This window comes from Hyperolius riggenbachi, chromosome 9, assembly GCF_040937935.1.
Source record: "Hyperolius riggenbachi isolate aHypRig1 chromosome 9, aHypRig1.pri, whole genome shotgun sequence".
Lineage (NCBI taxonomy): Eukaryota > Metazoa > Chordata > Amphibia > Anura > Hyperoliidae > Hyperolius > Hyperolius riggenbachi.
Window position 1 is genome coordinate 92,933,712 of NC_090654.1, and position 22,630 is coordinate 92,956,341.

Sequence of the window (22,630 nt, forward strand, 5' to 3'; positions counted from 1 at the left end):
AACTGGAGCCAATGGTCTTGTCACTATATCACTAAGCCAATCACTGCTGATGGATCTTCAGCATTCATTATAGCTGTCCTACATCTGATGGATCTTCAGCATTTATTACAGCTGCCCTAAGGCAAGGGACACCTCCTTCAACATTTATCATAGATGTCCTAAGGCCGAGTGATCTTCATCATTTATTACAGCTGTCCTAAAGCCAGGGACACCTCGTTCAACATTTATTATAGATGTCCTAAGGCTGAGGGATCTTCAGCATTTATTACAGCTGTCCTAAAGCAGGGGACCTCTCCTTCAACATTTATTATATATTATTTAAGGCTGAGGGACCTTCAGCATTGATTACAACTGTCCTAAGGCTGAAGCATCTCCTGCAGCTTCTACCACAGCTGTTCTAAGGCTGGTGACATCACCTTTAGGGCCTATTACAGATATACTAAAGCAGTGGGCATCTCTTTCAGTGTCCTAAGGCTGTTAAAATGTCCACTGTCTCATACAGCTGTCCTAAGGCTCATAACATCTCCTTTAGCATCTATTACAGTTGTTCTTATGCTGTGGAAAACATACTGTATAACACATGTACATACATGTACATGAATACATACTGAAGATGTTCCATAGCTGGAGACAGTTCCTTCGGCATTTGTTACAACTGGCCTAAGGATGGAGACATCCATCACCTTGCTGGAGAGGTTCAGAGTAAGCTTGTAAATACAGAAATATGGCAGCTGCTTATGCTGTCTTCTAGACATTTGCAATCAGAGATGTTGCAGATGGGCGACTTTACTGTGTTAGTGTAACATTGCCTATTTGTCTACAGCTCTCAGTGGATATTATCCACTGTTACTGGTGATGGAGCAGAGTGGTCTGTACACACAGACAGGCACCCAGTATAACAAGTTAGAACCCTTTACTGAAGAAAAACATGCAGAACTAAAACATACACCACCATCAGGCAATGCAGCTTACTAAGAATAGAGAGGAACACAGAGTGAATACAGGAAGTCACAATACCATAGAGATCATTGCAACACGTTAAAATTTACAGAGCCATTTTGTGGTTGCTTTACTATACTGCGGTTTAGTAAATTCTGTTGATATTGCCAATAACTGGGCCCCTAACTCTCTACCAAGACTGCCGTTGTACCAACCTACTAAACAATAAAATTAGAATCATGTGTGATCCCATGTTATGTATTTTACTAAGTAAACCAATACATGTTAGCACCCATTGTAGTAACCCTAAAGGCAAACTGACCATTATTTCATACAGAAGGAAAATATTTATCTTTAAGAAAAGTAAAAAATGTAATGTGGACAACACACAAAAGGTTTCCTGCAGCATTCAGTGTGGTTAAGCTGTCACTGGAAATTTACCAATTATGTAGGTTATGTTCTTAACCTCGTGGGTGAGTTGTGGTTTACACATGTTTAGGCTCAGTAAGACAAAAAAAGCTCAACATCTCCGTGATATAATAATTAAACATAAGGCACTTAAACACAGTCCCATTATTAATGAACACTTACTGAGCAGGGATGAGTGTCACACGCCCCCTGGTGGCCAGACCACACAATGCCTTCCAATCGATTAAAGCACACAGACCATGCAATCTGTGGTCGCAATTGGTGCACAGAAACCATTGGAATTTTGGCGGCAGACAGGCTAGAAGGGAGCTTGTGAGTTACAGTAACACAAATTACACACTATTTCAGGGTATAAAACTGCCACCACTTCTGCAGGAGGGCAGAAGACCTAACCTCACTGATACTAATACCTGCAAATAAAACGGTTAAAACACACTCTATTTTATCTAGCTATCAACAGCAGTAGCGACTCTTCGGGACGCTGGGATTCTTTCTGTGTGGCTGAATAGCAGGGGTATCTGAACAAATAAATGACTTTTAGAAGTCTTTTATTATGAATGCAATACAAATAATTAATATATACAGAAAATCATTAAAATCAACAATTAGAGAGACAATAGTAGCGCAGTATAAAAATCAAAGTAAGGGACGAAATAAACGGATACTTAAGCTCAGGTGAAAATGTCCTTCTGGGTATGCACATTAAGTTCCTTTGTTTCTGGAGCAAAGTTCAAACAAATATGGCCGCTGCTCAGTCCTCAGAGCAACAGCATGCCTTCGTGGTGATGGAATTTGAAAGACTCAGGGGAGGAGTCCCTGTCAAGTTCTTTTGAATGAGTGGGGTCTCAGGTTCAGCCCAGGGGCTGGACAGGGGCAGTTACCCTTCTGGGTGGGACTGTAATGATCTGCTCTGCTGTCTGCACAGGCAGACAGCTTTATGCCCATTCTGTAGGTCTGAGTGCTGCAGGTCCCTGGAAAGGAGACCTGTCTTCACTCTGCAACTTGCTGAGCTGCTGCTCTGGTGAGGAATCTGCATCCACTTGGCATGCAAATTGCTTAGCTGCTTCCTTTGATGGCTTGCAGTATAAATACCATTTCCTCCCAGAATACCTGCTGGTCATAAAGGTTTGATCCTGCTAACTTACCTGGAGTCTCATCCCTCTGCATATTGTTTGCTAAGATTGTCTTAGAATAATCCTTGGGAGTGCACTAGCATTCCTTCTAGCGTAGTTAGGTTGTTATTTATCTGTATTGCCTAGTTCTGTCTTTTCTGTTGTGATTGTCTTGTCGCCAGCGGCAGTCGACAGGAAATCGTTCTGTCTGTTGGGATCGCATTCGCCCTAGCGGTAGAGGCGGTGGTTCCTTCTGTATTCTGCCTTAGGTGTGCAAGCCAGAGCAGCGGTTGCTACTGGTAGCCCCATCTGTCTGTCTGTCTGGATCGCATTCGCCCTAGCAGTAGTGGTGGTGGTTCCTTCTGTATTCTGCCTTAGGGATGCAAGCCAGAGCAGCGGTTGCTACTGGTAGCCCCATCTGTCTGTCTGTCTGTCTGTCTGGATTGCATTCGCCCTGGCGGTAGTGGCGGTGGTTCCTTCTGTATTCTGTCTGGGAGTGTAGGCCAGAGCTGCGGTTGCTACTGGTTACTCCTTCTGTCTGTCTTGTCTGGATCGAATGCTTGCTGTAGTCTTGGTGAGGTAACCGTTTAGCAAGCGTTCGAGTTCTCTTTTGTTTTCATGTTTCTTTGGTTAGTCAGGGTTGGTACGCTTTGTCGCTATTGCGCTTCTCGTGTGGCGACCGTGCCGGGCACGCATTTTGTCTCTATTGCGCTTAACGTGTGGGGACCGCGTGTAGTTAGTCCTGTCTGTTCCTTTGCTCTGTCTTAGTTGTGTGTTCACCGTCGCCGGGTAGCGACTAGATTAGTGGACACACATACATTCTGTCGCTGTGCTCACTTTCTCTCTCTAAGGGCTATCTTGCCCTGCATTGCTGCAATTCGTACAATTCCCATCTGGCATCTGTGGCAGTGCAGAGGGGTTGTTTCCCTCTACAGGTGCATTGCACCAAAGCTGGGTTCTGTTGTTTCATACGCTTGTGGAGGATTTCCGCAGTGTCAGCGCTTATTTTGTGCGCTGACCTCGGAAATAATTCCTGAATTGTTACAGTATGACCAGCCAAACCGAAATTCCCAGTGTAGAAGGAATTTCGGATTTGTACAATTTTTCTCAGGTCCCATTACCCAAAGCAAAAGCATATGTGGATCCTATTATAGGCAGAATTATACATTATATTAAAGCAGTAAGAAAATCTATGCATGTTCCTCATCCCAACCCATATGAGTGTTTCTTTGATATAGGGTTGTTTGAGCCTCCATTCGCTCCGTGGGAGATTGGGGCTTTGATTGAGGAGTTCGAGTTTGATTGGAAAGCGTTTTGCGATTTTTACATCGCAGAAAGTGAAGAGATTCTTAATGCTTGTATCGATTCTGTGTACACTTTGATCGAATCTGATGAGTGTGACAAGTGTTTTGTGGATCCGGTGATTTGTGTGTGGCAGATGATTTTGGATGAATTACACACACACCAACCAATTGACTTCAATAAAGAGACACTGTTATCGGATGATTGTTCCTGCCTTTCTGGGGTAAAGCAAGTGAGTTTTGACACTGTGCGATCTGAAATGAATGGGTGTACCACTGTTGTTGACACCTGTGTGAATTCTGAAAGATTTTCTTCTGCTTGTATGGAGTTTGAATCTGTGCGATCTAATGCCTGTTTCTAAGGTGTTCCTGTGAGCCTGCCCTTTACCATGAATGAAATCATGATATCCACACGCACTGACATTTGTGAGTCCCTTTCTTGCTCTGAAGAAAGTACTGACTCTCCACCCTGTACTCTGGATGAGTCAATATTGGCTTGCATAAAATCTCCTGCAGTAAACCTAGAGGCTCATCTAGGTATTGCAGCTACTCTCACCTGTCCTTCTGCCAGTTTGGAATTGCAGTCTAGTTTGACTGCTCTGCAGGATTCTGCGTGCAATGAGTTTAGAGTCAGGGAGTCAGTGTTTGTTCCTGTAGATATTCCTGTGCATCCTGTTCTTGATGATAAAATTCAGTCTCAGCGGATTGTAAAACCATCCCTGGGACATCTGCCCTGTCCGCAGAATGTATTTGATGTTTTGCCCTGTAACATGGATAGTTCAGAATCCTCGATGACCTTGTCAGAAAACTTGGGAAATTATGCTCCTGCGGTTTTGTTTGAGGTTTTGGATGTAAAGGAATGCGGAGATGCCGCCGCGCAGTCTGGCAGCGGGGTGGATGTCTCCGCGTTTAGACCGGCGGTTTCCGCACAGCCGCATGCGTCTGGTTTGTCTGAGCCTTCTATCTAGTGCACACAGATGGAGAGCTACGCGCGCGCGCTGGGAGGCAGGACCTTTATGCCAGGAGGAGAGGGATCAGTTGATCAGGTTGATCAGCTGATCCCAGCGCAGACTGTCATTGGCTGAGTAGCGCTGGGTGGCGCTGAGGAGCGCTGCACAATATATATCGATCTCACTGGTCAGTCTCGGTTGTCTGCCGTTGCGAATACATACGTGTGAGCACTCAGACCATAGTCCAATCCCATAGTGTGTTAGAACCAGGTGGACCTGGGAATTCACACTTAGCCAGATTACGCTTGTGTCATTACTGTGTTATACTTTAGACCAGTTCCAGGGTGTTGTGACCAAGGACCTCACACCCAAGCTTAGGAATACTGTGTCATTGTTGTGTTATACTTTAGACCAGTTCCAGGGTGTTGTGACCAAGGACCTCACACCCAAGCTTAGGAATACTGTGTCAGAGCTGTGTTATACTTTAGACCAGTTCCTGGGTGTTGAGACCACGGACCTCACACTCTAGACTAGGCCTCTGCTTTATCTGTTATGACCAATTGCTCTCTAGACCTCTCTCCTGCTTTCTGATTCGGTACCTATGCATATCTGCCTACCTGTTGCCAAACCCTGCCTGTACCTGGTTACCGAATCAGCCTTCTGTCTCTGTACCTTATCTGCTCGTGTGTTGCCGACCTGGCCTGGCCGACCCTTCTGGCTGTTACTCATACCTTGAGTGTTCAGTCTGTCTGTACTACCTGTGACACTACCCAGCCAAGTGTCAGGTAGCTGCAGAGACCTCCTGTTCCTCAGAGAGGCCTCTCGGCAGCCCAGTCAGGGGCTCTCTCCCTTAGGAATCCTTTGGCTGCAGTATAGTCTGATTCCCAGTATTGCAGGGAATCACTGGCTCGCAGGTTATCTCTATCCCCTTTCCTAGGAGATAGTTCACACCCAGCCAAGGGCCACCTGCTCCTCAGGTGGTCCATGCTCATTGTTATCTGCGTCTCCCGCCCCACGGGAGACAGCCTACTGTTGCACCAAAACACTTACACTTTATCAGGTGTCTACAGGTTAGTCATACTTGTATTATTGGTGATTCTACAGATCATCAATAATCGGGTATATAGCTATATTGTTGGTGATACTGCAGATCACCAATAATCAGATTCTCTCTGTGTGCTGACACCAATCATTACATTGGAGGTCTCCAAGTTCCTCCCAAAGGGTGCAGAACTTTTAGGGGATGCCTCCTGCCCCCCAGGTCTTTCTGAGGTATTGCCCTCTTCAGTAGGCATTGCTGTTATGCTGACTACCTTTGCAGCTCTTGTAGAACTTCAGTCATGCGTAGTCAAGGATGAGTTTTTGTTAGATACAATTACAGTCACAGAGACTTAAAGGGAATGTCCAAGCAAAATTAAAAAATGAGTTTCACTTACCTGGGGCTTCTACCAGCCCCATGCAGCCATCCTGTGCCCTCGTAGTCAATCACTGCTGCTCCAGTCCCCCGCTGGCAGCTTGCCGACCTCGGAGGTCGGCGGGCCGCATTGCGTACATTTTTACGCATTCCCGCTAGTGCAGGAACATTAACACATACATTTTTACGCATTAATGGTTCAATGCGTACATTTTTACGCATTGAACCAGTAATGCGTAAAAATGTATGTGTTATGTTCCTGCACTAGCGGGAATGCGTAAAAATGTACGCAATGCGGCCCGCCGACCTCCGAGGTCGGCAAACTGCCAGCGGGGGACTGGAGCAGCAGTGAGTGACTACGAGGGCACAGGATGGCTGCATGGGGCTGGTAGAAGCCCCAGGTAAGTGAAACTCATTTTTTAATTTTGCTTGAACCTTCCCTTTAAGTCTGAGTCCAAGTCTTCTTTTGAAAGACCAGTACTTTTGACCACTACTCGTGATGATTTTTTACCCGGTCCTGGTTTTGGTCTTGTCGTGACGGACTCTGAGGTTTGCAGTTCCTCGACGTGTCCTGAGGTTTCTCTTGTACCAGTGTACCCCGATGCGCTCTGTGAGCCAGAATGCCCAAGTGTGTCTCGGTTACCAGCATGCTCAGATGCTTCCTGGGTGGAGACATGTTCTGATTTTGCCTGCCTTCCTGCATGCCCAGAAGTGGTCCCTGAAAGCCCTGATCTTGATGGTCATCCTGGTAATTCTGAATCCGGAATTGTCATAGGTTCCATAGGGGTTCTTGATAGTTCTCCATGTGAGCCTGGTGAACGTTCTGGCCTCTTGGGATCTCTGCGGAGCTTCAAAGTGTTCTGGGAGATTCTGGGAGAAATTTTTCTTGGTACCCTGGATGGGATCAACAGTGGCTTCTCTGTTGTAAAGGACACTTCGAATAGGTATTGTGGTAGGTTTGGTATTTTTGGACGGTCCCTGGAAGGTGGTGGGTATTGCTCGGAGAGTGTCGATGGGTTCTTCTCTGGCATTCACAGTTCTGATGGGTGTTACGCCGAAGGCTTGTAGTACTGATGGGCATGTTTTGGTGGCTTCTGCTTCCGATGAGTTCGGTTTCGGGAAGACTGACTCTGGAATTGAGCCTTGTCGGGCTGTCCCGACCTTCATGAGTGTTCAGTCTGATTTTTTTTGGAAATATCAGTTTTGAGAGACGTCTGGAAGCCGTCCGTGGGGGGGGGGGGGGGGTACTGTAATGATCTGCTCTGCTGTCTGCACAGGCAGACAGCTTTTTGACCATTCTGTAGGTCTGAGTGCTGCAGGTCCCTGGAAAGGAGACCTGTCTTCACTCTGCAACTTGCTGAGCTGCTGCTCTGGTGAGGAATCTGCATCCACTTGGCATGCAAATTGCTTAGCTGCTTCCTTTGATGGCTTGCAGTATAAATACCATTTCCTCCCAGAATTCCCTGCTGGTCATAAAGGTTTGATCCTGCTAACTTACCGTACCTGGAGTCTCAGCCCTCTGCATATTGTTTGCTAAGATTATCTTAGAATAATCCTTGGGAGTGCACTAGCATTCCTTCTAGCGTAGTTAGGTTGTTATTTATCTGTATTGCCTAGTTCTGTCTTTTCTGTTGCGATTGGCTTGTCGCCAGCGGCGGTCGGCAGGAAATCGTTCTGTCTGTTGGGATCCCATTCGCCCTAGAGGTAGAGGTGGTGGTTCCTTCTATATTCTTACAGTACATCAAAGGCAGACCGGGCAACTGTCCCTTTAAGCGTTTTTATTTATCTTCATGCCACATTATACATCCATCAAACAAGTAAAGGAATGATCAAACCTGATGATGCTGGTGCTGGGGTGTACAGGCTTCGGGTGACCAGGGATAGTGAGAGGACGGCACTACAGCCGTTTCGCGCCCACCTGTCGCTTGTTCACGTGCTTGTCCTTGTCCAAAACAGCGCTGCGCGGCTTCCTGTATGACGTTCGGGAGCCGCGCCCCCAGCGTTTATGATTGGACAGAGGAGCTGTGTCTGGAAGGTCGGGGGTGAAGGGGCGGGGAAGCGCCGACCAGCGGCGATGTGATACTAAGAGCTGGATACCTGATGTATGAGTTTATGTCCCTGTAGGGGACAGTGGTGGCATTGGGCAACAGTATTAGGGGGAATTGTTACCTCTGTGGGTCTCTTAGAGAACACAGATTCCCCCCAGTTTTTCAGGGGGGGGGGGGGGTTGGGGGGGGGTTTAATGGAGGTCTTTTTAAATCTTAATTAATAAAGATGGGAATATATAATTAGATTTATTATTGAATGTGGCTAATAATAAAATGGAGATAAGCTATGTCCTGTGAGTGCTGCAGTATATGTATTCGATCTGTGCTACACGTTAATAGGTAAAGGCAGTTTGCGTTTGCACTAGATTTATTATGCACAGTGCTTATTATGCACAAGTTTGTCAATATGATTATGTAAATTTGTATATTGCTTTTCACTTCAATTTATGATGCACAAGTTGTTCTCAATGTTTTTTTCACTTTACTATGTCCAGCCCAATGAGGGTTACTATATGTAATCACCACACATGTCCACAGTTTGTGGCATGTCATGCTACATACGCTTGCTTGTAAGCTTATGCAGCTCTTAGTATCACATCGCCGCTGGTCGGCGCTTCCCCGCCCCTTCTCCCCCGACCTTCCAGACACGGCTCCTCTGCCCAATCAAAAGCGCCGGGGTGTGGTTGCTACTGGTAGCCACATCTGTCTGTCTGTCTGGATCGCATTCGCCCTAGCGGTAGTGGCGGTGGTTCCTTCTGTATTCTGTCTGGGAGTGTAGGCCAGAGCTGCGGTTGCTACTGGTTACTCCTTCTGTCTGTCTTGTCTGGATCGAACTCTTGCTGTAGTCTCGGTGAGGTAACCGTTTAGCAAGTGTTCGCATTCTCTTTTGTTTTCGTTGTTCTGTTGTTTCATACGCTTGTGGAGGATTTCCGCAGTGTCAGCGCACATCTTGTGCGCTGACCTCGGAAATAATTCCCCAATCGTTACAGGGACATTTTCCATCCACCCAATTTGACATATTTCATAACTCAGCTTATGTGTCCCGCACACACATAACAATCACAGATTCATATTCCTCAGAATATGACAATTCTTAGGACATCAAACTTGATTAGGGTAACATGTTCTGGCATGAGGCAGCTGCATACCTCGGTGACTGGGTATGTCAGTGGCCCCAATTTAATATTAAAATATTCACCAGATCCGGACCAGCAGAATGATATAACTTTCATATCTCTCATATAAACAGTATTCCTTAAACAGGCTAAAATCATATACTACATTTAAAGTGGATCCGAGATGAACTTTTACTCATTGCATAATTGTGTTCCTTTCCTATTGTTTATAGGGTATTCCTCAAGCCAAATACTTTTTTGTTTTAATACTCTAATTCCCTATAAACTAAAGAAGCCACGCCCACAGGTTTTCAGAGAGCCAAGGCACTTTCAGACAGTAGCAAGGGCTCATGGGAGCTCAGTCTTGGCAGGAGGAGGGGGAGGTATTACTAGCCAGAGATTTCAGAGGCAGAGGGAAGGATGGAGGAGGAGGGGGGATTCGTTTTTTTTGCTCAAGATGCAGATAAGCCTGCTTCTGTGTAATGTTTACAAACAACATGGCTGCTGTCATTGTATCACAGGAATAATCAATCATATTCTATTAAAGCTGTTTGAAGCAAGATTTGCTAAATTTGCTAAAGTTATCTAAACTTTAGATAAGATATATAGACAAGTTACTTGTTATAGTTAGTTTTTCATCTCGGATCCACCTTAAGTTTAATCCTGATGGGATGGCTCCACCGTGTCTGGAGCCCTGCTGTGTGGAAAGCTAGCTCTTGCTGGAATCACCAAATGGTATCCTGTCAGCTCAGCAATTCACACCTGGATGTGATTGGTTCCTTGAAGAAACTTCTTTTGACCAAGTTAATTAAACAAACATTGGGATAGTTAGAGACAAAAGGGGACTTCATGAAAAGAGCTCCATTAGCTACAAAGAAAACCAGAGACACCCAGGCTTGACTGCAAGGACCTACACATCCAATTATGATCTGGCACGTCAATGACAATCGGTGCAGAAAACTGATTGCGATGGCGTTTTCTTTTCTCGCGGCTCTTCCGTGACAATGAGCATGATCAGTTTAGTGAAAGCTGAAACTGTCCCAGAGTGGGTTAGAGAGGAACTGTAGTGAAAAAGGCATGATGAATAAAATTGCTTATTTTTTACTAAATTAATTTATAGAATATTTTGTCAGTTTTTGCCCCTTGTAAAATATTCCCTCTGCCCGATTTACATTCTGAAATTTATCACTGGTGGCGATATCTTCAGTTCTGCCAGGTGATCTGTACAGAATGTTCGTTACTGAGAGTTCTATGCACAGAGAAGATATTTCTTGCTTGGCAGCTGGAAAAAGCCGTTATTTCCCACAATGCATCAAGGATCACAGACAGCAGACTGACAGGATCATGGTCATGACATCACACTGTGGGTCGGGTTTCACCACAATATCAGCCATATACTGTAGACCCCCCTGATGATCTATTCAAGAAAATCTAGAGATTTCTCATGGGAAAGGGGGTATCAGATACTGATTGAGATGAAGTTTAATCGTTGGATAAAGTTCCTCTGTAACTTACCCACGTGTCTTTGCCTCCCGCTGCTGCGTTGTACGCTGTACTCCATCTTCTTGACTTTCAGCTGTGAAAGCAGAAGTTTTGGGAAGTTGTGTAGCAGCGTAAAATGCAGCAGTGATGCAGATGGAAGATGGGAAACAGTGTGGCACATGGGTACAGGAATAATTGTAAGGCAAAAGCTACAGATACGCTAGAATTTTGTCACCCTGATATCTGATTATAAGCTTCGTGGGCGAGAATTAAGCATTAATTTCGGATGACTTTGTAGAGTTGACCATACACTATACATCTTTGATTTTGATCAGCACTGTGATCGACATTACATTTCCAAGAACTAACATTGCGGTTTTGAATTTTGATGGTTATGTAGATTGTAATTTTGATCAAAAACACAAAAATCCACTTCAGTTCATTTATACATTTTTCGTCTAATCAAATCTCCAAAGCCTCGTTCAGATCATTCAGCGCAGATGGCTGAATGAATGAATGAGCGCCATCTGCGCTACTTTGCACTGCGCTGCAAATCCCATTCACTACAGTGAATGGGATCTGCGCTGCGATTCCCGAAAATGCATGCAGCAGTGTGATAGTGCATCGCACTGCTGCGCAGCGCATATGATGGGAATGGTAGAACGGCTGTCTATGCCCTTCTACTGTTCTTGCATGTCGCCCACTATATGTACTGCCAAAATGCACACGGCAGCGCGTATAGTCTGAACGAGCCCTTAATGTATTAAAAAAAATTATAGTGTTTGGCCACCTTCAAGCCCCTTTTACACTTGCCTTGCAAACCTACATTGCTATTTCCAGTTTTACCGCAGGGTAATGCAACGGCAATGCAAGGCAATGTGGCCGAGCACACTCGTGCACCCGGCAAATATGCACCAGCCAGGACAAGTACTACATTATGTTTCACCTATGGAAGGACTGTATGCATATACACACTTTATGGCAATAAATGCTCAAGCAAGTGCCAGGCTTTTTTCTCCTGTTTTTTTTTTTTTTCAATTTCAGGTTTTCTGGGGCTTTGCGATCTCATTTGGTATGTTTTTCCGTCAATTTTCCTCATTCGCTCACAATTTTCCATATTGTGGCGAAGTACATTGTAATTTGGAATGCCCTCATTGTAAAAAAAACAAACAAAAAAAACCAGAAAGCTGTCCAATTTTAAAGTGTGGAATTGGAATGTAAACATTTGCAAAAAAAAACACTCTGTTTACTGAATGATCCATTGACTTCAATTTTTTTTTCAATCATTTGTCAAAAGTATTCTTTTAAGTAGGGCGTTGCAGCTGTAATAGAAAGGCCACTGCAGTGGAGAGAACTGCAAATAGAATAGGATGGCTATGCAGAGGTGTACAACACAATATTATACCTTTACCAAAGAGAATTGACTAAAACCTAATTTTGGTTTGTTTACTAAAAAATATCAAGCCTGATTATAAATCATATGTTCTCATAACTTTCTGGGGGGTGTAAAATCAGTGGTCCCTAAGGATAAGGCTTTGTCTGCCCTCCCACATTAAGCATGCCCTCTATCCCACACTAAATAATGCAATAGCTTATGACTGTGTTTCATATGCACACTATGTAATGGCTGTATGCACAAAAACAAGTAACAGCTCTGTGAAATAAAGTTTGCCATTAAGCCTTGCCATACAGAATACTAATCAGAAAGGGGGTCTCTCTCTAAGCACAAGTGCAGTTTCACACCTCACTGACCTCAGGAACTTTTCAATAGGGAGATGACTACCACGTAATTGTTCTCTCCCCACCCCATTTAGTGCCTTTTCACTAGTCTTGAGAGATATAACAAGTCTGCCACCTGGTGGTCGAATGTGAAAAAGCCCACAATAAAAAATGTGCATACCAGCATGTATTCCTCGTTTTTCTATATAGACAAAATCATGCAAAGTATAAAAGAACAGCAAGGTTCCCAGTGTGAATTTGTGAAATAATATCTCTCAGACGCTCAGTCTTGTAAGATCCAGCTATCCAGATGCATCCTGGGACTGTAGTTTCTAGTAGCACGGGCTAGCCGTGGGGAGGACTGCAAGAGACTACATTTACCAGAATGCACTTCGTCTACCGGAACTGTGCTGCAAGGACACAGGGCTGCAGTGTGGGTTTTGCAGTAAGTAAATATTGTATTGATGGTAAAGTTATGTCAGATATATATAGTGGATATAGGATATAGAAGCTTGTCAATAATATGGATAGATGAAGACAATAACAATAGCCCTGTGAATTGCAATGCTGCACTTATAGTATGACTGGCTCTTAATGTGACACATTGCTGTTGGTTTGTGTGGCTTGGGCTTCTTTCTTATTATATTACTGTGCTGTAAGATGGGTGAACCGCCCCATGTGTGGTCAGGTGGGTCATTTCACTGGGTGGGGCCCTTTTCCACTTGCAGTCGCTAGCTTTCACGCTGAACGCTAGCGATTGCTGAATCGCAATTACCGGAGATTCCCCGACGTTCACGGATGCGATTTTGCTATGCTATGCACTGCATAGCAAAATCGCGGCAAATATCGCTCTGCCGCGCGTTCGCGTTCCCGTAAAAAGCGAATCGCGGTAGTGGAAATGACCTACCGCGATTCCTATGTTAAAAACCAAACCGTAGCGATTGTAAAATCGCTAGCGGTTTGCGTTTTTGCGATTCAGCCAGCGCAAACGCATCGCACTCCTGGCTGTAGGAAACGCAGACGATTCCTCGCAAAGCTTTTTTCCACATGATACGCGTGTTTAGTCTGCGATTGAATACAGGGGTTTGTTTTTTTATAGTAGTCAGTGAGTTTCAAAGAGGAATCGCATGTTTTATTTGAGATTGTGCATCCTTCAATCTCCATTTGCAGCAATTGCGCCATGAGCCGTCAGGGACGGAGTGCAGTCGCGCCAAAAATCATGCAGGCTGATGATTGCATTAGGTTAATCACGGTGCTGTTGCTGTCGGGGAAAACACACGTTTTTTGCAAATCGTATCAATTGGAAAAGGGCCCGTATAGACAAACTTCAACAAGTGCGACGCCTGCCTGAATATCATTCCACTTCCTGCATTATGGCCAGCCTTTCTGTTTTGAAAAACAACCTCGCATTAGCTTAAATGAAAATCGCAGCTGCAAAACCCATAGTCTTTTGGCATTCCATGCTATAGTCTGATATGACTCAGACAAGGGTTGCAGGCAGGCTCTCCTGCTGCATAATGACACACAATGGTTTATAAATGCGGATGTGATTTTGTAGATCATTTAAATTCTTCAATGTTCTACAGCTTTAGATAATATTGGTAAATGAGAACCTTTGTGTCTTTCACAGTGTGTTATACAGTATAATCTTGTTATAATAATAAATGTAGGTATAGTAAACATTCGGATATAGTAAACTAGCTCTCCAGGTCACAGCCAATCTCCATTATAAGTCTATGGGAGAAACACCTGGCATAGTAAACCTGGATATAGTAAAACTTCTGTCATAGTAAACATATACAGTGGTTTGCAAAAGTATTCAGCCCCCTTGAAGCTTTCCACATTTTGTCATATTACTGCCACAAACGTGAATCAATTTTATTGGCATTCCACGTGAAAGACCAACACAAAGTGGTGTACACGTGAGAAGTGGAATGAAAATCATACATGATTCAAAAATTTTTTTACAAATTAATAACTGCAAAGTGGGGTGTGCGTAATTATTCAGCCCGCTTTGGTCTGAGTAGAGTCAGTTGCCTATAGACATTGCCTGATGAGTGCTAATGACTAAATAGAGTGCACCTGTGTGTAACCTAATGTCAGTACAAAAACAGCTGCTCTGTGACGACCTCAGAGGTTATCTAAGACAATATTGGGAGTAACAACACCATGAAGTCCAAAGAACACACCAGACAGGTCAGGGATAAAGTTGTTGAGAAATGTAAAGCAGGCTTAGGCTACAAAAAGATTTCCAAAAGCCTTGAACATCCCACGGAGCACTGTTCAAGCGATCATTCAGAAATGGAAGGAGTATGGCACAACTGTAAACCTACCAAGACAAGGCCATTTACCTAAACTCACAGGCCGAACAAGGAGAGCGCTGATCAGAAATGCAGTCAAGAGGCCCATGGTGACTCTGGACGAGCTGCAGAGATCTACAGGTCAGGTGGGACAATCTGTCCATACAACTATTAGTCATGCACTGCACAAAGTTGGCCTTTATGGAAGAGTGGCAAGAAAAAAGCCATTGGGCTCTATTCTCAAAGACTTCCCGCATGCGGTAAAGTACATGCGGGAAGCTTGCACCCAAAATACCGTCAATTTTGCATTCTCAAAATGTTCTGCATGTTTTTTCCGCATGCGGAAAAAGTGTGGTAAAAGTGCGGGATTCATGCGGAAAAATTTCCGCAAAAGTCGGTATTTTCCGCAATAAAAGATCAATTCTCAAAAACGTTCAGGCGCATCATTTCGTCGTTAATTACCGTTTTTTTTTTTTTTTTTTTTTTTTATTATTATTATTTATTTATTTTATTTTTTTATCACCTACAAGTAGTAGGTGATATATTCCGCATCCCATTGACTTTAATTAAGTCTGAAGGCTTAAAGAGACTCCGTAACAAAAATTGCATCCTGTTTTTTATCATCCTACAAGTTCCAAAAGCTATTCTAATGTGTTCTGGCTTACTGCAGCACGTTCTACTATCACCATCTCTGTAATAAATCAATGTATCTTTCCCCTGTCAGACTTGTCGGCCTGTGTCTGGAAGGCTGCCAAGTTCTTCAGTGTTGTGGTTCTGTGATGCATCTCCCCCTCCAGGCCCCTCTCTGCACACTGCCTGTGTATTATTTAGATTAGGGCAGCTTCTCTCTTATCTTTTACAAGCTGGATAAATCCTCCTCTGAGCTGGCTGGGCTTTCACATACTGAGGAATTACATACAGGCAGAGCTGTCTGCACTCTGCAGGAAGAAACAGCCTGACACTTCAGTGGAAGATAGCTGCAGGGGGAAAGAAACACACAAATGATCTCTTGAGATTCAAAAGGAAGGGTGTATACAGCCTGCTTGTGTATGAATGTATTTTTTATGTGTGGACATACTGTACATCAACCTACTTCCTGTTTTGGTGGCCATTTTGTTTGTTTATAAACAAACTTTTTAAAACTGTTTTTAACCACTTTTAATGCGGCGAGGAGCGGCAAAATTGTGTCAGAGGGTAATAGGAGATGTCCCCTAACACACTGGTATGTTTACTTTTGTGCGATTTTAACAATACAGATTCTCTTTAAGGGCTGTGCTTGCTGGACTTTAAGTTTTTTTTTTTTTAAACACTTTTTCATGCGACCTTTTTACCGCATGATTCCCACATGAATAATGGCTGTTTCCGCATCTTTTTTTCCGCATGCGGCAAACATGCGGGAAATGTTAGAGAATGCTGAAAAAATGCGGAGTTTACCACTGGCGGAAATATAGCGGTAAAATTTTGCGGAAAAGTTTGGTCTTCGAGAATAGAGCCCATTGTTAGCAGAAAAGCATAAGAAGTCCCGTTTGCAGTTTGCCACAAGCCATGTGGGGGAATCTGTCCATAGGACAACTATTAGTCGTGCACTGCACACAGTTGGCCTTTGTGGAAGAGTGGCAAGAAGAAAGCCATTGTTAACAGAAAAGCATAAGAAGTCCCGTTTGCAGTTTGCCACAAGCCATGTGGGGGACACAGCAAACATGTGGAAGAAGGTGCTCTGGTCAAGAGGAGACCAAAATGGAACTTTTTGGCCAAAATGCAAAACGCTGTGTGTGGCGGAAAACTAACACTGCACATCACTCTGAACACACCATCCCCACTGTCAAATATGGTGGTGGCAGGATTATGCTCTGGGGGTGCTTCTCTTCAGCAGGGACAGGGAAGCTGGTCAGAGTTGATGGGAAGATGGATGGAGCAATTTTGGAAGAAAACCTTTTGGAGTCTGCAAAAGACTTGAGACTGGGGTGGAGGTTCACCTTCCAGCTGGACAATGACCCTAAACATAAAGCCAGGGCAACAATGGAATGGTTTAAAACAAAACATATCCATATGTTAGAATGGCCCAGTCAAAGTCCAGATCTAAATCCAATCGAGAATCTGTGGCAAGATCTGAAAACTGCTGTTCACAAACACTTTCCATCTAATCTGACTGAGCTGGAACTGTTTTGCAAAGAAGAATGGGCAAGGATTTCAGTCTCTAGATGTGCAAAGCTGGTAGAGACATACCCTAAAAAGACTGGCAGCTGTAATTGCAGCTAAAGGTGGTTCTACAAAGTATTGACTCGGGGAGGAAGGGAGGCTGAACAATTACGCACACCCCACTTTGCAGTTATTTAAAAAAAAAAGTTTGGAATCATGTATGATTTCCGTTCCACTTCTCAACTGTACACCACTTTGTGTTGGTCTTTCACGTGGAATTCCAATACAATTGATTCATGTTTGTGGCAGTAATATGACAAAATGTGGAAAACTTCTATGAGGCCGAATACTTTTGCAAACCACTGTATACTCTATGTGAATGCGTGGATCTTTCTCTTCAACTATTTAGATAATTTATTGTCCTTTTTCTCCACAGTTGGCTGTGCAGATGCTGTCAGCACGTCTTCTCCAGGCTTGCAGGAATATTCGGTCTATCTTATCTACATCCTGATATTCTATATCCCATCTCAGCATAGAGAAGCCTGTGGAGGCCTCCATCAGATCCAAACTGACAGTTACTATGACAGAAGTTTTACTATATTAAAAAATAACTGGAAAGTGGGGTTTGTGTAATTATTCAGCCCCCTGAGTCAATACTTTGTAGAACCACCTTTTGCTGCAATTACAGCTGCCAGTCTTTTTAGGGTATGTCTCTACCAGCTTTGCACATCTAGAGACTGAAATCCTTGCCCATTCTTCTTTGAAAAACAGCTCCAGCTCAGTCAGATTAGATGGACAGCATTTGTGAACAGCAGTTTTCAGATCTTGCCACAGATTCTCGATTGGATTTAGATCTGGACTTTGACTAAGCCATTCTAACATATGGATATGTTTTGTTTTAAACCATTCCATTGTTGCCCTGGCTTTATGTTTAGGGTCATTGTCCTGCTGGAAGGTGAACCTCAGCCCTAGTCTCAAGTCTTTTGCAGACTCCAAGAGGTCTTCTTCCAAAATTACCCTGTATTTGGCTCCATCCATCTTCCCATCAACTCTGACCAGCTTCCCTGTCCCTGCTAAAGAGAAGCACCCCCAGAGCATTATGCTGCCACCACCATATTTGACAGTGGGGATGGTGTGTTCAGAGTGATGTGCAGTGTTATTTTTCCACCACACATAGCGTTTTGCATTTTGGCCAAAAAGTTCCATTTTGGTCTCATCTGACCAGAGCACCTTCTTCCACATGGTTGCTGTGTTCCCCACATGGCTTGTAGCAAACTGCAAACGGGACTTCTTATGCTTTTCTGTTAACAATGGCTTTCTTCTTGCCACTCTTCCATAAAGGCCAACTTTGTGCAGTGCACGACTAATAGTTGTCCTACGGACAGATTCCCCCACCTGAGCTGTAGATCACTGCAGCTCGTCCAAAGTCACTATGGGCCTGTTGACTGCATTTCTGATCAGCGCTCTCCTTATTTGGCCTGTGAGTTTAAGTGGACGGCCTTGTCTTGGTAGGTTTACAGTTGTGCCATACTCCTTCCATTTCTGAATGATCGCTTGAGCAGTGCTCCGTGGCATGTTCAAGGCTTTGGAAATCTTTTTGTAGCCTAAGCCTGCTTTAAATTTCTCAACAACTTTATCCCTGACCTGTCTGGTGTGTTCTTTGGACTTTATGGTGTTGTTGCTCCCAATATTCTCTTAGACAACCTCTGAGGCTGTCACAGAGCAGCTGTATTTGCACTGACATTAGATTACACACAGGTGAACTCTATTTAGTCATTAGCACTCATCGGCAATGTCTATAGGCAACTGACTGCACTCAGACCAAAGGGGGCTGAATAATTACGCACACTCCACTTTGCAGTTATTGATTTGTAAAAAATGTTTGGAATCATGTAGGATTTTTGTTCTCACGTGTACACCACTTTGTATTGGTCTTTCACGTGGAATTCGAATAAAATTGATTCATATTTGTGACAGTAATATGACAAAATGTGGAAAACTTCAAGGGGGCTGAATACTTTTGCAAACCACTGTATACTCTGTGAGTGTGTAAATCTTTCTCTTCAACCATTTAGATAATTTATTGTCCTTTTTCTCCACAGTTGGCTGTGCAGATGCTGTCAGCACGTCTTCTCCAGGCTTGCAGGAATATTCCGTCTGTCTTATCTACATCCCGATATTCTACATCCCATCTCAGCATGGAGATGCCTGTGGAAGCCTCCATCAGATCCAAACTGACTCAGAGCCTGGAACCATGCCACCTACAGGTGCTTAACGAGAGCCACATGCATGCCGTGCCTCCTGGGTCAGAGACTCACTTCAAAGTTGTGGTAGTGTCTGATGTATTCAATGGGAAGTCTCTGATTCAGAGACACAGACTGGTGAATGACTTGCTGAAAGAGGAGCTTGCTGGCCCTGTACATGCCCTTTCCATCCAAGCCAAGACCCCGGAGCAATGGAATGAGAACCCCACCCTCACAAAGAGCCCTGCCTGTATGGGAGGCTCCAAGCATGATCCCCAAATGAGCAAGAAACTGAGCACTTAAGTTGAGACCCATCAGAAAATGACATTTTAGTTTTGTGGGCATCTAATAAGGCTTCCCGGTGGACACATAAGCGCTGTGTCATGTTCATGGGTGAATGGACATCTGTAACTGAACTAAAGGAAAATAAATGTCTGTCGGAACCGTCTTACCTGCCTCGGGATTTTGTAATTCTTTTGTGGTCTGACCATTATTCTGCTAGCAAATTCTCTGCTGCCTGATACAGTGGAACCTGATTGGCTAGTACTTCTGATGCTTTCTCCTCTAATCTGAGTTCTATTGTTCTAGAGATTACTGGAGGCTAATATTAATGTTAAAGGGAACCTAAACTGAGAGGTATGTGGATTTTTCCTTGTAAACAATAACAGCTGCCTGGCAGTCCTGTTGATCTCATTAGCTGCAGTATTGGCTGAATCACACACCTGAAACAAGCATGCAGTTGATCCAGTCTGACTTCAGTCAGAGTACCTCATCTGCATGCTTGTTCAGGGGCTGTGGCTGAAAGTATTGGAGACACAGGATCAGCAGGACATCCAGGCAACTGGTATTATTTTAAAAGGAAAAATCCATATCCTTCTCAGTTTAGGTTCCTTTTAACTAGCTGCTATCCAAGTTGTATTTAAAGTGTAGCAGAAATGGCACACTACAAAGATTTTTTTACTTACCCGGCGCTTCCTCCAGCCCCATAAGCACGTCCGAGTTCCTTACCGTCCTCCCATGGTCCTCCCTTCAGCCAAAATCAGCCCTGGTAACTAGCTCAGTCGCGTCAGTCGGGGTCCTCTGCGCATTTGCGGGAGGTCCACACATGCGCAGAAGACCCCAACTGACGCAACTGAGCCAGTTAGCGGGGCCGATTCCTGCTGAATGGGGGCACGCGGGAGGACGATGAGGGACTCAGATGTGCTTATGGGGCTGGAGGAAGCCCCGGGTAAGTAATAAATCTTTGTAATATCTTTGGTTTATTTTGAAGTGGTGCTATGGCAAAAAATTGTAAAATTTGAAAACCAGATGTGTGCATAAAATACACATGTCCCAGAGTACACAGTATTTTTTTATTTTGTGTTTAGCCATCACTTACAATAGGTTTTAAAACCTGAAAGCTCTGAATCTTTTACCGTCAGCTTTTGGATTAGTTCAGCCATGGGCAAAGTAAGGACCAAGGCTGCTATGAAGCTGGCTCGTCAGTAGAGGGCCGGATTATGCTCCTCTCCCCTTCCCCATTCCGTCATCCTTAGAAAAATATGTGCAGAGAAAGTAACTCACCCAATCACACTGGCGCCTGCAGGTTCATTCTGATCCTCTGCCCTGCAAAACTTTTTTTTTTTTTTCTTTTAAACGTCCGTTTTTCAGGAAGTGGTGAAAGAAGTGTCAAGAGCATTGAAGCTGATATAACAGCCAGATGCTATTTTCTGAATGGCTTCAGCCTAACACCCCCATGTATGCTTATTTCCCCCATAAACTTCGAACTTTGAAAATAAACTTATGAGATTTAATTCTATGTGTAGTAGAAATGGTAAATATAACTTTCTTGGAGTTTCATATTCTTATTTTCAATTTACAGACTGAAATTTCAAGTGTGAATTTTAAAGAGCACGTCCATGCTGTCTGTTTTGCATCTGCTTTATCTTCTGCCATGCTAATACTCATATTTACCCCTGATTCCGCTGCTACTGACTCCTCCGCTTGATCCTGAAGTTGGTAAACAGATTGGAGACCGGCAGGAGCATGGGGCTTTCCATTGGTTTCCAATAGATCAATTCTCCCTAGCAACGGAGAGGATTTTCATTGGTCCTCCATAAACCAATTAGAGTCCTCCCTGGAGGAACCAGGACACTTGAGTATTTGCAGGCAGTGGGTGAAGTGAACACTGTGACCAGCCTAATGAGAATGGACACTCCTAAAATTTCATTACATCCGTGCACCTGGCATTTTCAGTTGTTCCAGAAAAATGCGGCCGGTCTGGACTCCGCTATTGGCTATCTCCAGTCAGTCACGCGCCCAGCGTCCTATCTCCATGACTACAGCTGTCTTGTGTGACAGTTGTTCACATGACAAAACACACTGCTGTGGCCATAGAGAGAACGCTGGGTGCACGGCTGAAGGGAGGATGGTTTTGGAAGCTGTTGAGTAACGTCTTTTATGCTCCTCTCTCAACTCTGCATAGAGAGGGAGGAAGAGGCATGTCTGCTACATATACTGGAGAGGGGACTGCCTAATACTGAGTGAGGGCACACTTGGCTACCTATACTGGGGAGGGGTTTGCCTAATACTGGGGGCACACCTGGCTACCTATACTGAGGAAGGGGGATACTTAATACAAAGGGCACATCTTCTACCTACAGTATATTGGGGAGGGCGCTGCCTAATACTGGGGGCACACCTAACTACACATACTGGAGGAAGGACCTACCTAGTATTAGGGGCACACCTGACTATATACTAGGGGGTAGGTTCATCTGCCACCTGAACTGGGGGTCACCTGAAGCTCGGTACATACTTTAAATTATGATTGGCCAAACACTGCCCCCATGTAGTAAAAGGGTCAGCAGGTATTGAAGTATTGAATACTATGAGCAGATTGTGTAGGTAAACCCTCATACTACATGAAAAATGCGTAATACTGATTGAAAGTGTGTACCAGGATTAATACATCCCTCAAGTAGAATCACACACATAGGAGTACATTAACCACAGCTTTTCAAATCACAAGTGCTTACAAAAGCGCTGCTAGTGGGTTCCAGGCCTTACGCCCAACTAGGGTCTCTTTACACAACTGGTGCAGGCTAAATACTTTTTTTTAATAAATTACATCCCAGTAGCTAAAAAAAAACTATTCCTTTATAAAAAGAAAAGGGGGCCTAGGTGTCTCAACCCTGAGTAGTTATAATCAGATAACACGGGACTCATATCTGTTAGGATTACACAGCATAAAGGTCTAGAAACTCCTCTCTGAACTCTCCTGTAGATCCCATTGGCTGCACTCCAGACTGTCCAAGACATGTTATGGCTTACTGAGCGCTTAAAGAAAAACCGTAACCAAGAATTTAACTGCATCCCAATCAGTAGCTGATACCCCCTTTCCCTCAAGAAATCTTTTCCTTTTCTCAAACGGATCATCAGGGAACTGTATATGGCTAAT

General features: G+C 44.1%; 1 protein-coding gene across 2 annotated transcripts; it reads left to right on the forward strand.

The window, feature by feature from the left end:
- The first annotated feature begins 12,879 nt into the window (after positions 1-12,879).
- On the forward strand, positions 12,880-19,639 carry BOLA1 (bolA family member 1). Of its 2 annotated transcripts, none has more exons than XR_011023703.1 (2): positions 12,880-12,954; positions 17,385-17,516. XR_011023703.1 is itself a non-coding variant. In XM_068251620.1 (2 exons), the coding sequence occupies exon 2, from the start codon at positions 19,063-19,065 to the stop codon at positions 19,492-19,494; it is 432 nt and encodes a 143-aa protein (XP_068107721.1). In that variant the 5' UTR covers positions 12,913-12,954; positions 19,051-19,062; the 3' UTR covers positions 19,495-19,639. The 2 variants fall into 2 exon arrangements, 1 of the variants encoding a protein (XP_068107721.1); XM_068251620.1 differs by lacking the exon at positions 17,385-17,516 and adding an exon at positions 19,051-19,639 and having other exon boundaries at positions 12,913-12,954.
- The last annotated feature ends 2,991 nt before the right edge of the window (positions 19,640-22,630 follow it).

Excerpts from the sequence above, each read along its gene's own strand:
- BOLA1 (XM_068251620.1), top strand. The coding sequence starts at position 19,063 with ATGCTGTCAGCACGTCTTCTCCAGGCTTGCAGGAATATTCCGTCTGTC.